Source organism: Sarcophilus harrisii, chromosome 1, assembly GCF_902635505.1.
Source record: "Sarcophilus harrisii chromosome 1, mSarHar1.11, whole genome shotgun sequence".
In the NCBI taxonomy this organism is placed as follows: Eukaryota; Metazoa; Chordata; class Mammalia; order Dasyuromorphia; family Dasyuridae; genus Sarcophilus; species Sarcophilus harrisii.
The window spans coordinates 535,255,336-535,270,737 of NC_045426.1; the positions used below are offsets into that span (position 1 = coordinate 535,255,336).

The following is a 15,402-nucleotide window of genomic DNA, read 5'->3' on the forward strand; positions in this document are numbered from 1 at the left end:
TTGAAGTAGACTATCCTAGCAGTTAGGTTTAAAAGAGACTAGAACAAAAGAGATCAGCTAGGAATTTAAATGAAGAAGACATGGGGAGACCAAAGTGGAAATCCACAAAACATGGAGGATGGAGAAATAGATGCTTTATGATCTGAACAAAAGCAGAAGTTGAAGGAAGACTGAAGTAAAATAGTAACTGGAAGGCTGAGATTCTGCACATATTTGGTGATGCTGACAGCAACGATTTCACAGACCTTTAAACCTGTAAGGGATTTCAATGATCATTCTGTGCAAAAGCTCTTTTATATATGAGAAAATTTCAGCATAATTTGATTCCTATTTAAATAAAGCATTTTCTCCTCATTTTACATATGAAGAAAATAAAGCTCAATTATGTGAAATTATCTGATTATGGGGATAAAAATAATAAGTTCTGGAGTTAAGACATGAATTTAGTTCATCTGATTACAAATTTAACATACATTAATTGAACAATTAATGAGAAACTCCTAATGTGGCTATATAGAATTTCAAAATTATTATTATTGCTCAAAATATCTGAATATTTTGCTTTTTTTTTCCTTCTTGAATACTTTGTTAGGATATATTAACAAAAACAGGATTAATGGTTCAAATAGATTTTATTTCTTAAACCAGTGGCAGTGTACTAATAGATCGATTTCCAAAAGAATCCTACAACCTTGAAGTTTCTCTAATAATGTAAAAAGGTTTCTTCCTTTTTTTTTTTTTTTTTTTTTTTGGACAACCCTGCCAGCACTAAATTTTATCATTTTTCTTAAACATTGTGAATTATAAAGCTAGTTTCCCTTCAAATTAGATGGTCTCTCCAGGATAATGCAATTTTTTTTAGACCAATAAAGATCCCGGTGCTAAGATTATCACGGGAACAGTATGATCTTGACTGCTTTATGCTCTTCTTAAATCAATTTTTCCAACATTCATTCTGTTTTAGTTAATGGATGTTAATAAAAACTATGGATAACACGAACAAAAAATAAGTTTTTTTCCTCAACTTTACTGAAAAGGGGTTCTAAACTGGGAGCCAGACATGGAATAAAGTTTGAGTCTTACTGTAACCTTCATCTTCTTGATTGACAAATTGAGGAGCTGGACAAAATGATCTTTATGGTCTCTTCAATTTGTAAATCCCATGAAACTATTTCTAATATTTTAAATCTCAAATACTGCCACACTAAACTAGTATTATTTGAACAATATAGGTACATGACGATTCTTGTATTGCTGATACTAAAAATATTATATTTCCATATAAGCTATAACAGGAAGCAGTGTATTACCATAGAAAGACTCAGGTTTTTCAAGTCAGAGGACCCAGTTTCAAATCCAAGATTACTACCTTGTTAAAACTTGAGCAAGTCTCAACTCCTGGGCCTCTTATTTTCCTTTTCTGTAAATTGAGGGAGTTGGATTAGCTGGCATCCAACATCCTTTATGAACACTCACAATTAGAAATATCTCTCCCTTACTTAGTAGTATTCTATTTTTTACCAAGTGCTTTTACATACATTAACTAGTTTTCATCCTCATAACAACTCTAAGAAAAACAAAGTATAGATATCACTTTAAAGATGAGAAATTAAGTGTACCTGACAAAGTCACATTGCTAGCAAATGGTGAAGCCAGTTGAACAATCAGGTTTTCTGATTATCTAATTCAGAGCTTGGCACAGAGGCTGCCAGAGAGAAGGCACTTAATAAACCTTTATTTACTAACTGACTTTTGCTTCACTATTACCTAGGAAGAGAGAGGCTGTTTCAGTGGATGATTCAGCGGAAAGGGAATAACATGCTAATTTTGGATATTTTGATATAATCACAGTTAGATCAAAGATCTGGGTCTATCTCTAAAGCTTGGAATTTAAATAAATAGGCCTATCAAAAACCTACTTGAAACACTGTTGGGAAAAAAAAAAAAAACTTAGGTAACAGAAAGCAATATACCAAGGAGACACTAACCTTGGATTAGCATTGAACGCATCCTTACTGCCAATCCCAATTTCCCATTCCAGACATCCCTAACAGGATGCATCTGTTGCCACCTGCAGGCTCCAGACTGTCCATATGCTAGGGAAAACCTCACTATGCCAAAACTATGCAAGATAATCCCCTTCTAAAGGTAAGAATATCCTTAGTTTCAAAAAACTTTTTCCCCAGTGCATTTTTTATTTCCATATTAAGGATTTACCTATTATTTACTGCACTGTATCACCTGATTCTGTTAACCATGTGCTTTCCCTAGTTTTTCTGACATTTGCTCTTGCTATGTCCTAATTTTTATTCCTAAGTACTCCATATGTTGAACATCCATTCCCATACCCATTTCCTGACTTTTGTTCCCAATCTAGGAATGGTTTTCCCAGTCATGACTTTTTACTCTACTCCTAAGATCCATCACTGCCTTTAGTCCTGATAAGTAATTTGCATTTCCACTTTCACTCAAGATTCAGGAATACTGATGAAACAGCAATGCTTGTGCCAGTCATACTGGTAGCAGGGGAATCAATTCATTAGAAACTAGAAAGATACCCTATGCAGGCTTCCTGGTAAAAGTCATAAAACTTGCTAGCAAACTCAAATCTTCATCACCACCAGTCTCCAGTGACAGCAATCTTATCATCAATTACCAACTTTCAATTCACATCATATTTTTTTTCCTGACTCCAAAGTTCCCCTATTTTACATAGTTTTGGAACTAGAGATTCTCACAGGGGCCAGAAGGTTACAGGGATAAGAGGATAGCTGTTATAGTTTCTTAAGCCAAAAAAATAAATATAAGGAAGATTCAGAATACACATTTCACTTCCACTGCTTAAAACAGTTCAAATATTTGGCCCCCTTTTACTTTGGAGGATATTAACTGCATTTACACTGGTTATATATGATACTATATGTTTATACACATGACCACACACAGACATACACATACATATAAAATACAAGCTTCAGCTAAAAACCTCATGTTAAGTATTACTACTGGACCAGACCAACTTCATCAGTTAACATTTCCCTAACTCTAAGTAAAAGGGCCTATTCAAAAAAGGAAGCCATGATAGGAATGTAAAATCTGCTTTTTTCTGTACCAGCTGCACAAACGTAACCCTCAATAGTTTTTGCCAACTGGATGTAGCTTCCTGTCTAATCTAAAATTGCCTGAAGCAGCTAAAAAACCTGAGCTAACACACTTTTCTGAAGTATCTCATATTACAGGCTTTGCAGACTGCTTGGCAAGTCATTTCTTGAAAGGGTAACAGATGCAAGTCTCTTTTACAGAGGGGTAAAGAAACTCCACCTTTTTTTTTTTTTTGACAATCTAAACACAGCAAAGCAAAACTGACATATATATATAGGCTTGGGATTTTTCTTTTTAAAAAAATCACTTACCAATTTTAGATCCTTAGAAGACAGCTTTGTGAACCACTGATTGTACTCCAGAGCAGCAACAATAGGTATTAAGTCTCTAGAAAAAAACATATGCAGAAATTTCACGTATGAATTCATAACATAACCCTTCTACTATACAGGTAGCCACTTTATTTTCAGTTTGAGGCATTCACATTTGCTTGATATTTGGAACTATTTACAATGGAACATCAAATCAAAATGCTTTTTTGGCAGCTAGAAAATTTAATTCAATTCTCTGACAGATGAATTCTGACATCTATTTGCATTTTGAATGCAGTACACAAAGGAATCCTACATGGGCAGGCAGTTGAACTAGGTGATCCTTAAGGTCTCATTGACTCCATAAGATAAAATTAAAGAAGCTAGAATTAAGTACCTTCTAGCCCTAGGGAAACTTTTATTTTTAACTCCATATTGACAAATCACTTCTATTTTAGTGTCTTTATTTGAGATATTAATTTGAACTGTTTCCTCTCCATAAACACTCTGAATACTATAAAATAAGGAACTACCTACCTAGACAGTATTACTAAATATAAGCCAGGCCTGTGTCTAGCTTGATGCTAGATGTTGATGCTTATTTACGATTGTCATTATTATGACTATTATTTATAATCCAGCTGTTTCCTTACAATTATACATGAAACTGTCCTTTGTGGTCCTGTGTTCAAACCATAGGCATCTAAGACATTTCATCTATGTTCATTTCTAATAAAGCATGATACAACCTGTGCCTTTTACTACAAAGGCAAACTTTCATGTCAATGAAAATACAGTCAATCTGTATTTACTGAATGTTCAAGGATGCACATCATTGCCCTAAGCACCATTATTCCCCTCCCTGCTCCAGGAAAAACTTATCACTAAGAAACTCATCATCACAGAAATTGCATTGGCTTTGGTACTCACACCTCATCAATACTCTCAGTAGCCTCAGTACTTCTAATTGGAAACAAAAGCAAAACAAAACAAAACAAATTTCCTCCCAAAGGCCCCATTTAAAGAAGGTTCAGAAGCACTGCCAATTCTTTATTTCTTATCAGCTGCACTACTTGGATTTGATTCCACCATCATCATGTCCCCAGTGCAAGATACCTTCTCTCCCCCATCATCTTTTTCTCTTCCTTACCTTTCAGCTTGTGTTTCATCTAACCCCATTGGATCATAAGCTGCTTGAGGGCAGTGACCATTTTTCTTTTTCTTACTCATTTCCTTAGCACTTAGCCTGGCATATAGTAGGCACTTAATAAATGATTTGTATCATATCATAATATATGTTTATTTTCAAAGTTCATTTATTTACAGACTTCTCATTTCACAATATATTTCTACTCCATACTCTTATTGTCTAATACCATTTTCCTTTGTGTATAAATAGAGATTCTGATAATAGCAACATCTTCCACATTTATTTGAGTACAAATCTTCTGTATAATCACAGTGGCTCCTCCTTCTCCGTGGCCTTTTCTCAGAGCCTCACCTTGAGAAAGTGCTCCAAAATGAGCTACTGCTGTCTGTCAACAGGTTCCAGCTGCTATCAGGGTCAATATTACCTTAAACAATTCCCAAAGGCTCTCTTCATTCAGGACTATTCTCCTACAGTTCACTCTTGAGTCCCACCTTTGGCAACCTGCCCTTATCTTGTCACATTTTCCAACTACTTTAGCCTGGCAGCTTTTGTGCCTAGGCAGTGACAATGTTTCTGAGCATCATTAGGGGAATCTCCAAAACATCCTCTCAGGAACTAAATAAAATTTTGTTTAAAAAACCAGCTTTTAATACAACTGATGCACTCCCTAGTTAGGAGGGAAACTTCTATATGAATTTCGTGCAAATAGTATTCTGAAAGCTAACTGTTCTCTCATGATGACAGATTAGGCTTTAAAAGTTAAAGTCAATAAAAATGTATCAAAATTTTCTTTATATGAAAACTGTCTAGGAAAACGGCAAAAATTTGGACAATTCAACTCATAATCTAAGGATGCATTTGTAACATGAGACACTGTGGTATGATAGAAATAGCAATAGATTTTGAGCCAGAAGATATGGGTGCAAATAGGAACTCTGCTACTTTTGGCAAATCACTTTATACTCAGGTCTCAAAGTTCTCATCTATAAAATGAGAAGGTTGTATTCAGTGATTTCTCTGAGGTAACAGACAGCTCTAACATTATGTATCTGTGAAGATAGTTAAAATTACATCTTTTCAAATTACCTCCACTACATATTCAGTTTGAATCTCCTCCTGATCACTTGTCTGGAACTTCCAACTACATTGATATATATCATAAGCACTTCAAATTAAATATGTACAGAACTAAATCCATCATTCTCTCCACCCAACAACTAGAACCTGCCCATAGCTTGCTTATGTCCTTTTGTGCAGCATAGTCCTTTAGGATTTTCATTATCCCAGCCACTTTTCTCTGGACACTAACCAAACTATCAACATTATTCCTAAACTGTAGTGCCCAGAACTAAACAAGATAATCCAGATGAGTCACCCAAATGGATACTGACCCATTAACGACTATATATATGTTAAAAATGTGCCATCCTTCTATACATATTTCCACAATTATCATACTGCACAAGAAAAATCAGATCAAGAAGTGAAAAAATGAGAAAGAAAATGCAAGCAAACAACAACAAAAAAAGTATAAGTACTATATTGTGATCCATACTCTGTAACCACAGTCCTTTCTCTGGATGCAGATGGCTCTCTCTATCATAAGACCCCTGGAACTATCTAGCCAACATGCTATATACCAGGATACCATGAGAGATTTTGTGATATTCTTTAAGTCGAAATCAAGTATGTCTACTGAATTTTCTTTATTTACCAATCAAAGGAAAAATGTTGAATATGGAATGGCCTGTTCTTAATGAATCCATGTGATTTCCACTTTATAATCCATGCTGTTGGGAAAGGGAAGATCTGTGACTTTTTGATTTGGAGAATTTTTGATGAGGAAATTCCTTCTACCAAATTTTAGAGAGCTGCCTGATAACACTAAAAGATTATGTGATTTGCCCAGTTACTTAAGTGACTTGGATGAGTCAAATTATAAATTATTCCTTTAATTCAAGAATTAGAGAATCAAAAAATAAAAATAAAAAGCATAACATTTTAACACACTTCAGAAATAGCAAGCTCATGAAGCACTTACCAAATTTGTTTCAAACATTTGTTTTATGGAATTTTGAAAACTATTTTCCCTATGTGCAATAACCTTAATTAAAAAGTGATAACTTTCATGTTCCTTGGCAGACACTGTATTATAGGAAAACCAAACTGATGGTAAGAAATGGATAATCTTTAGTTACTTAAATAAATATTCTGCAGAGATTTTAAAATGGAACTACTATTCTGCTATAATACAAATACACAAATGAAAATTTAATAAAGATCTAGTTCATATAATAAAACAATCTTTGAACAAAAGATAAATAAGCATGTTTGTTACAGATCATGCTACATAACTAGCCACTCACTCTACCTTGTTTCTTCTCTCTTTGCGCCTCTCTTATACACCTATATTCAGTTTGAGTTGTTTGGAATGAAAGCCTTAATTTATTATTCATGAAGACTTCACACTGACCTCCCATCAGAACCACAAACTAGAACAACAGAGTCAGCAGAAAAACAGATTTATGAGGCCATATAAACCAAACCAAACCAAATCACAATTCTCCACTCCCCTCCCCAAGCAAAATCAAAACAAGAAATTCTTTTGGAACTCACAGACAATATCCATAGGTTGACTTTCTTTTTTGAGTAGAAGCATTAATATCACAGTTTAAAATCTAACTAAGGTAAATTTGAAAACTTCTGACATGAGGCAACAATGTAAATCAAACTATCTTCTGTCTCATTTTTTATAAAGTAATATTTTATAATATATTTCAGTAATATTACTTATATAACATCAAATAAAATAACATGTAAAGTGTTTTACAAAACTTAAAATGCTATAGAAATTTATATACTTTTTTTCTTTACTTATTAATCATCAGATAATTCTGATCTATCATGTCAAAAATTACAGTACAGCTTGGCTCTTTACAACAATGAGGTGATTCAGGCCAGTTCCAATAGACATATGAGAGAGAGAGAGAGCCATATGCATCCAAGAGAAAGGTCCACAGGGACTAAATGTGGAACACGGTTTTGCTTGTTTGTTTGTTGAAAACTATCTTGGCATGTATTTTGAAAACAAACTTATTATTAAAAATTTTTTAAATCATAGTATAACTGTGAAAACAGAAGTATATTAGTATACTAATATACTGTTGGTAGACCTATGATTTGGTCTAATCACAAAGGAAAGCAACGTAGATTTTTTTTTTTAACTAAAACACAATCTTTTAATTTGGAGAACTCACTGCTAGGTTAAAGGTCAATGACCCCCCCCCAAAAAAAAAAAATTCACATACATAGCAAAATATCCCAAGCAGAACAGAAGCAAAGAACTGGAAAAATGGGAAATGACCAAAATACAAACAGGAAGAGGAATGTAATGGGATATTACTGAAGAGTAACAAACAAGTACAGAGCATTCAAAGAGACATGAGAATATTGATGCAAAATGAAGCAAGCACAATTGGGGTGGAGTAGGGAAGAATAACCTTAAAATCTTTGTAATTATAATGAATGAGCTTGTCCTCAAAAGAGAGATGAAAAGATGTACTTTCCTCTCATTTCTCCCAGTGTGTTTTGGGGGGTGGGACTAAGAGGGTTAGGGGGAAGAAGGAAACATGAGTTAGTGAATGTGGAACAGTATAAATAGAGAGACAAGGTTAATGTTAGTTTTACAGAGAACAAACTTCCTGGTGGCCTGTCTTCCTACTCTTTTTTTAAACAAGAATTGGCTCAATGGAAAGGATGAGGAAGGGATATATTTGGAAATTACAGTAATATAAAAGAAAAGATTGAAAAAAAATGCTGAATGTCTTTGTTTTTAAGTTTAATTTTTTCAACTATATCTCCCCCTGAAGAAAAAAGAATTAGCATAACCAACAGATAAATTCCATTTCCCACCTCCTTGCAAAAAGGGAAAAAGGCATTTTTTTTTTTAATTCTTCTTTGGAAACTAGCATTATAATTATATAGATTTCAGTTTCTTTCTGTGGATCTCCATTTACAATGTTGTAGACATTCCCACCATGTAGTCAAATCCCACCATTGTCTCGCCAACATTTTGCTATCTTTCAGGCTGGGAGGTTTGGCTATAAATATTTAAATTATTTTAAAATCTGCAAGGCATAAGAACAAAGCACTGAAACATACTCTATAAAAAATGATTAAAAGTACTTCTGTGGCTCTAGTTAAATAGTAATACTGTATAAAAATAGAGGTCCAAAGTAAAACATAAATGTTAGTCCTAGCTCTGCCATGCTATATTGATTAAATATGGCATTTAACATCCCATCTACAAAATGGGAATAATGATTTGTTGTGAAGATAAAACGAAATTGTATCCAAGGGCAACAATATGCAGGGAGAATCAATTATTATATCAGTAATTTATGTAACTCTATCCTCCAAGAATTCTCTTTAATCTTTGGTCCCTTAGTTTGATACAAACTCATTCTTGTTAAAGGACTTTTGTAGGGCTGACATAGATACTATGTGAATTAAGTTTAACATAACCTCTGGCCCATTAGTAACAGAAAAATCTCAACCTTATATGGGTAACAAGGACATAAAGAGAGGAAGGCTATTAAGTACTTGTCTACATGTAATATGACCCTTATCTGGAATGGTAAATGTTTGCACAATCATTACCTGTCTGAGTTTGTAGCAAGAATTGAGGCCATAGGTAGCTGGATATTTTTACCTTTTCTTTAAGTGGAATTTTATTTTTATTGATTATTTTTAAAAGCTATTATACAATTTTGTTATATTGTTAAAAGGAGTTCAATAACCTTGATTGCACTGAATGTGATTACTTTGATTTGCTATCATAGACTAGTCATAACAGAAAGGCATGGAGTTTGGGGCTGTAGATAGATTTGTTCCCAGGCAACAAAGTTAGTCTGCTCTCCATTTTCTATCTGATGGGTTTTGACTAACTGAACATCATTGGCTCTGATTGGTTTTTAGTTCCCCCAGGAGAAGCTAATCACTTGAAATCTCATCACCAAAAATTTTTTGATACTCAATGGCTTTTCAGCTTCCTCAGTAGCCTCTCCCCACTGATTGGGGTAGAAGTTAAGCAACAAACCCCTCCAAAGCTTTCCTTTATGGAGGACTCAGAACTTTCTAGGCAACTCCATTTTCCATTATGGTTTCTGTTTTTACCTTTATAGAATACCATGTCAAATAGCCCCTCATTGTTCCTTTTACTTTTCAGCTTTCTTTTTTGAGGCATCTTTTTCTCTTTAGATTGTAAGACCTTTAAAAGTAGGGACAGTCTTTTTCAAATTTCTATCTCCAGCTTTGGCAGTGTCTTCCATAGAGGATTGAATTGAATTGAAATAATCTAAAGGAGGAGATTTTTTTTTCCTTTCTATGGGACTTCAAATGATATCCCTATGGCAACGTGGATATGTGGGTAGCATTCTATTGAATGGCAATATGGCACAGTGAAAAGCGTACTGAAAGTAGAATTTGAGGATACTCTGCTATTTACTTACAGTCCAAATCTGGGTAGATGACTACCTTCTGGCCCCCAGTTTCTTTCTCTCTCAAATAAAGGAAGCACGTGATGATGATGATGACAGCAAGCATTTACTTAGCACTTTAAGGTTTAAAAAAACTTTTAAAATATCTCATTTAATTTTCAAAGCAACAGGGAAATAGAGGCCATGTTATTGCCATTATAGAGATGGGAAAACTGAGAAGTTAAATGATCTTTCCAAAAACACACAGCTAATAAATCTCTGAGGAGAGACTGGAACTCTGGTCATCTAGTCCAGCACACTTAATGCCTGTACCACCTTGCTGGTTAATAATAGTAGATAACCCTTTATGGTCTCTTCATAATGTTATGGAATATTATTGTTCTGTAAGAAATGATCAGCAGGATGATTTCATAAAGGCTTGGAGAGACTTACATGAACTGGTGCTAAGTGAAATGAGCAGAACCAGGAGATCATTGTACATGGCAACAACAATATTATATGATGATCAATTCTGATGGATGTGGCACTTCTCAACAATGAGACAATTCAGATCAGTTCCAATTACCTTGTGATGAAGAAAGCCATCTGCACCCAGAAAGAGGATGATGGAAACTGAGTGTAGATCACAATATAGCATTCACATACTTTTTGTTGTTGTTTGCTTGCATTTTATTTTCTTTCTCATATTTTTTTTTCCTTTTTGATTTCATTTTTCTTGTGCAACAAGATAATTGTACAAATGTGTATGCGTATATTGGACTTAATATATATTTTTACCATGTTTAACATATATTGGATTACTTGCTCTCTAGGGGTAGAAGTGGAGAGAAGGAGGGGGCATTGGAACATAGGGTTTTGCAAGGGTTAATGTTGAAAAATTATCCATGCATATCTTTTGAAAATAAAAAGTTTTAGTAAAAAAATAGTCTCTTCATTTCTAAATTTATGATCCACTCATCACTTACATTTTTCATATTTAAACTGGGACATTCCAGCAAAGAAGAATGAAGAAGAAAACAATAACACCATAAGTTGGATCCCTCTGTCCAATATAGGATTAAACATCACTTTAATCAATCAGACAGGAAAAAAAAATACATTTCAGTAAAATCCTTAGTTTTACTCAATCATGCAGAGATCTCAGAATCAAGTTATCTTAACTCATCTACCACTACCACTTCAAAATCCAACTAAATCTAGGGAACAGAGACACACAGAAACCCAGATCATGGGATAAGAGAGAGAAATGAAGCTCATTAAGTCAGAACTGTAGTCATGGCCTGTAGTTAAGTATAAAATGAAAAATGCAGCACTTAGACCATTTGCTTCATCTTGGAAGCATAGGGCCCAATTTCATACCTGAGTGGCTTTGGAGCACAATAACAAGTTGGATATGTAAACATCTTTCTTGTAAAAGTACTCAGGCTGCACCCTCCAACGTGGATGCCTGTCGCAATGCAAACAGCCCTCTGCTATCATGCTTCCCCCTACTATCCACCTTTGAGATTTCCCATCATGGTGAAAAGGTTTTTATGTGTGTAGGGGGGTTGTCAGTTTGACTAATTTCCTCCATCTTCGGAAGTGGTAGCAGCTTTTCACCATCAGCCAACAGCATTTATTGAGCTCCGGCAGCGCGATGCTTCATGGCAGGCATTTAATTATGGTATGACCTTTGATCCTAAATGGTAATCGTTGCTACTAGCAGTTATCAGCATTTTAGTGAACCCACTCATCAATCTTTAGGAAAAAGAGCAGCACATTTCTTTCTTTTCGTATTCCCAACAGGTCAACAAAAGTCGGTACTATCAAAATGGTGTTACTATTGATTCCTTAAAATGAGTGTCTGAATGACACCATAATACTGAGTAGTCCTGAGTCATCATGACTTATCTGCCCAGGGATATATTATCTTCCTTACTTCCTCAAAGCTCCTTCCTGTATAAAGACAGAGGAACTTAAAAGATTGTGCCAAATATGAAAAGAATGTAGTGAGGTAGAACTTGTTTTGTTAATGAGGCACAAGAGCAAAGTCAGAGTCACTGGCTAAGAATTCAGCACAAAAACGGAAAACAAACCATAACTACCCTGAGGATACCAAATGAACCAGACTTTCTTTATGAACCCCTTTTCTGACCTAAAATTTAGAAAATTTTAAAAACAGCATGATTTATTCAGAAAAAATAATGACTTGTTTAAAATCACAGAGCTACCAAGTGTCTAAGGAAGGACTGAAACTCAGGTTTTACTGACTTCAGGTCCAGCTCTCTATCCACTCCAATTTATCAGATTAAGAAAACAAATGCCCACTGATTTATGGAAAAAACATAGTTCTTCTGGGAGAAGAGCATATAATAACCCTGCCAGACTTTTCTTTGGTCCACTCACTTGTTGTTAGACCACCATAAAGGAAACACAATTGACAAGCTTTTATCTTCATAGAAATGGATGACTACAGTATTCCATCCCTATTTATAGTAAGAGGGAAGTGAAAAAAATCTGATTTAAGATGGTTAAGGGTTTCTGATTTAAGATAAAGAAAAAAACAACTTAATAGTGTTGTTGTTGCAGTGTTTTGAAATTGCTTCCCCAATAATGACTATATTACTATTTTTTTTTCAAAAAATTTAAAACAAGCTGGCAAAAATTATAAAAAATCTAACAATGAATGAACCCTTCTCTACTTTTATGTTCTCCATGATCTGATCTATTTGGGATTTTCTGTTATGAGCCAGAACTCTGTACTTGAAACAAGGATTCTTATAAGGTACTAATTCAGTGGAATTGATGAGACAATGGTTATCTAGTTTAGCATGGTGATTAATAGTTCTCCAAGTTCAATATGATTGATTTAATCTTACAACAAATAATGATTTCTGAGTGATATAATGATTGGTTTATACTCAGTGTACAGCATATAAAGCTGAGACAAACTCAGCCTGAGTCAGAGCCAGAGACAGACTTGGAAGGGAGGCAGAGCCAGATTCATTCCCTCCATCTCATACCACCTTGGTGTCAGTCCTGTCCTACTTAGCTTCTTCTCTGAAACCAAGACTCCGGAAGGCCTCCAAGAAAGCTAGCCCAGGACCCCAGGCAAGGAAAGTAGATGGTGAAGAAGAAAATAAAGACTTTGGATTTTAACAACTGGCTATTCTTGTGATTACTCTACTGAAAGGAAGGCTGCTCAGAGACCTCCAAAAAACCAATGAGAACATTATAATTTTCCACATAGGACTCATTCAGACCCATTCTTCATGTTAAATACAAGTCACCTACTCACTCTCTCCTCTGTCCTTCAGTTGAAGACGTGAAAACTAATGATATCTTTATGCAAGAAGTAAAGGATCCAGGAGAATTCATTAGGAACAAAATTTTTTGATCCAAAATAAGCAGTGATGTATGTTTTGTCAAAACATAGAGCCACATCAATGCTTTACAGATTTTCATATCCTTCATACATACAATAAAATGGTTCCTTCTGGTGAAAATATCACTGAAAGACACATATCCAGCAAACTTTCTGTGAATAATTTGGATACTTTTTCTCTTTAACATTAAAAATAGAAAAGATAAAAGAGAACTTGTGTGTACAGACTTATTTCTTCATTGTAATGGACAAGTGCGGCTGCCTTACAAGCAACCAAATCCAAACACTGAACAAATATCAACTCAGCACTACACAGCACGATGTGAATGATGAGAATAATATAATCATTTCAAGGAGGAAAATAATTCCCACAGATATTCAATGGCAACACAGTGAACCAGAAACAACATTGGACTGGGAGTTTGGAGAGCTAGATTTTGGCACTGACCATTACCTATTCTCTGATCCAGGGAAAATCACCTTTATCTCTATAGAACATGATCTTTCTTTCATCTCCAGAATAAGGGGTCATGATGGATAATCTCTAATGCTATGGGATGAGAGCAGCATCTAAGGCTCTTAACTTGTGATCCCACTGTCAAATACAGAACAATTCACTGTTCCCCTGAGAATAGGAATAAAAAGATGAAGTTTACATTGGGGAAAAAAGTACACCAATGTCCTTAGAACAACCTTGCTGAGTATAACCCAAACTCTGTCTGTGGATAGCATCAAAATCAAGAATGTCACCTTGATGGATAAGAAATATGATGATACATCAGTAGTCTGCAAAAAGCTGCTGGCAGGGCTCCTATGAGCCAAGTTTAAACCCAATGATGCATATCTGAGTCTTTGGAGGATTGATGAGACTAGCTGCTCTTAAAATCTAAAAACAAGAGAAATCGATGCATTAAAAGCTATATATTCCCCCTCATCACCCTACTGCCTCTCCCCATAATCCTCTGCCACTTCAAATTATAGTGTAATAACATTTTAAAATGACAACTCATAGTAATTTAGGATTTCCTGTGGGTAATTTATAGCAGAAGCTTTGCAAGGAATACCTCCTGGTGACCCACCAATACCTAAACTCAAACAACATGGAAGGACATACATTTTAAAATTGGGACATCACAGACAGGTAGGTTGTTATTTTTCTAAATATTTCTTGCTTATCAGGAATAAGGGATAGTTAACAGGGATGAAAAGATCTAACTATCTCACTATCATCCTCATACTAGAGTATCTTTCAACTGACAAAGAACCCAGTACAGAGGGAGGAAAATGTAAAACAAGATCAATATTTTCTTCCTTAGAATCTAATTAAAATAATCTAAATCAAATAAGACAACAAAACTAATGATCCAACTAAAATAGAAAGGACACACTAAAAACAAACTCACAAACAATACGCACATATACATACACACTCCTGGAGGGAGATGCTGAGCACTCAGATTTGATCACAGAATAAATCTAAATCTTCTTATATAACTGGGGAAGATTTTTGTTGATAGAGAACATAATGTGAACTCAGGAAGCCTCAAGTTCAAATCTGAACTCTGACACTTACTGACTCTGACACTTATTGGGTAAATTGCTTAAACTCTCTCTGCTTCCATTTCCTTATTTGTAAAAAAGGAATAATAAAAAGTATCTATTTTACTTGCTTAGTTGGTTCCTGTCTCACAGGGTTGTGGTGAGGAACAAACCTTAAAGCTGTTATCTAAATGCATACTATCATCATTATCACCATCCCAACTTTAATACTTACTACCCATCTGACCTTGAGTAAGTCATGTAATTTAATGTCCTGATCCTTGGTTTTCTAATCTGTAAAAAGAGGAGTTGCATTAAAAATACCCTTGAGTTCTCTTCTAGTTCAAAATCTAAGATCTAATTATGTGCAGAGCTTTCAGAAGCCACCTAGAATTAGTATATTTAAAAGCTATATTGTATAGACAAAGAAGAGGAATA

General features: G+C 34.7%; 1 protein-coding gene across 6 annotated transcripts in view; it reads right to left on the minus strand.

Annotated features, from left to right (window-relative positions):
* The window catches only part of CARMIL1 (capping protein regulator and myosin 1 linker 1), a 344,450-nt gene that overhangs the window by 142,271 nt on the left and 186,777 nt on the right, over positions 1-15,402 (minus strand). For all 6 annotated transcript variants that reach the window (XM_031946771.1, XM_031946768.1, XM_031946772.1 and 3 more), the window contains exon 9: positions 3,414-3,489. In XM_031946771.1, the coding sequence (XP_031802631.1) occupies positions 3,414-3,489 (76 nt within the window). The remainder of the gene's footprint in view (positions 1-3,413; positions 3,490-15,402) is intronic.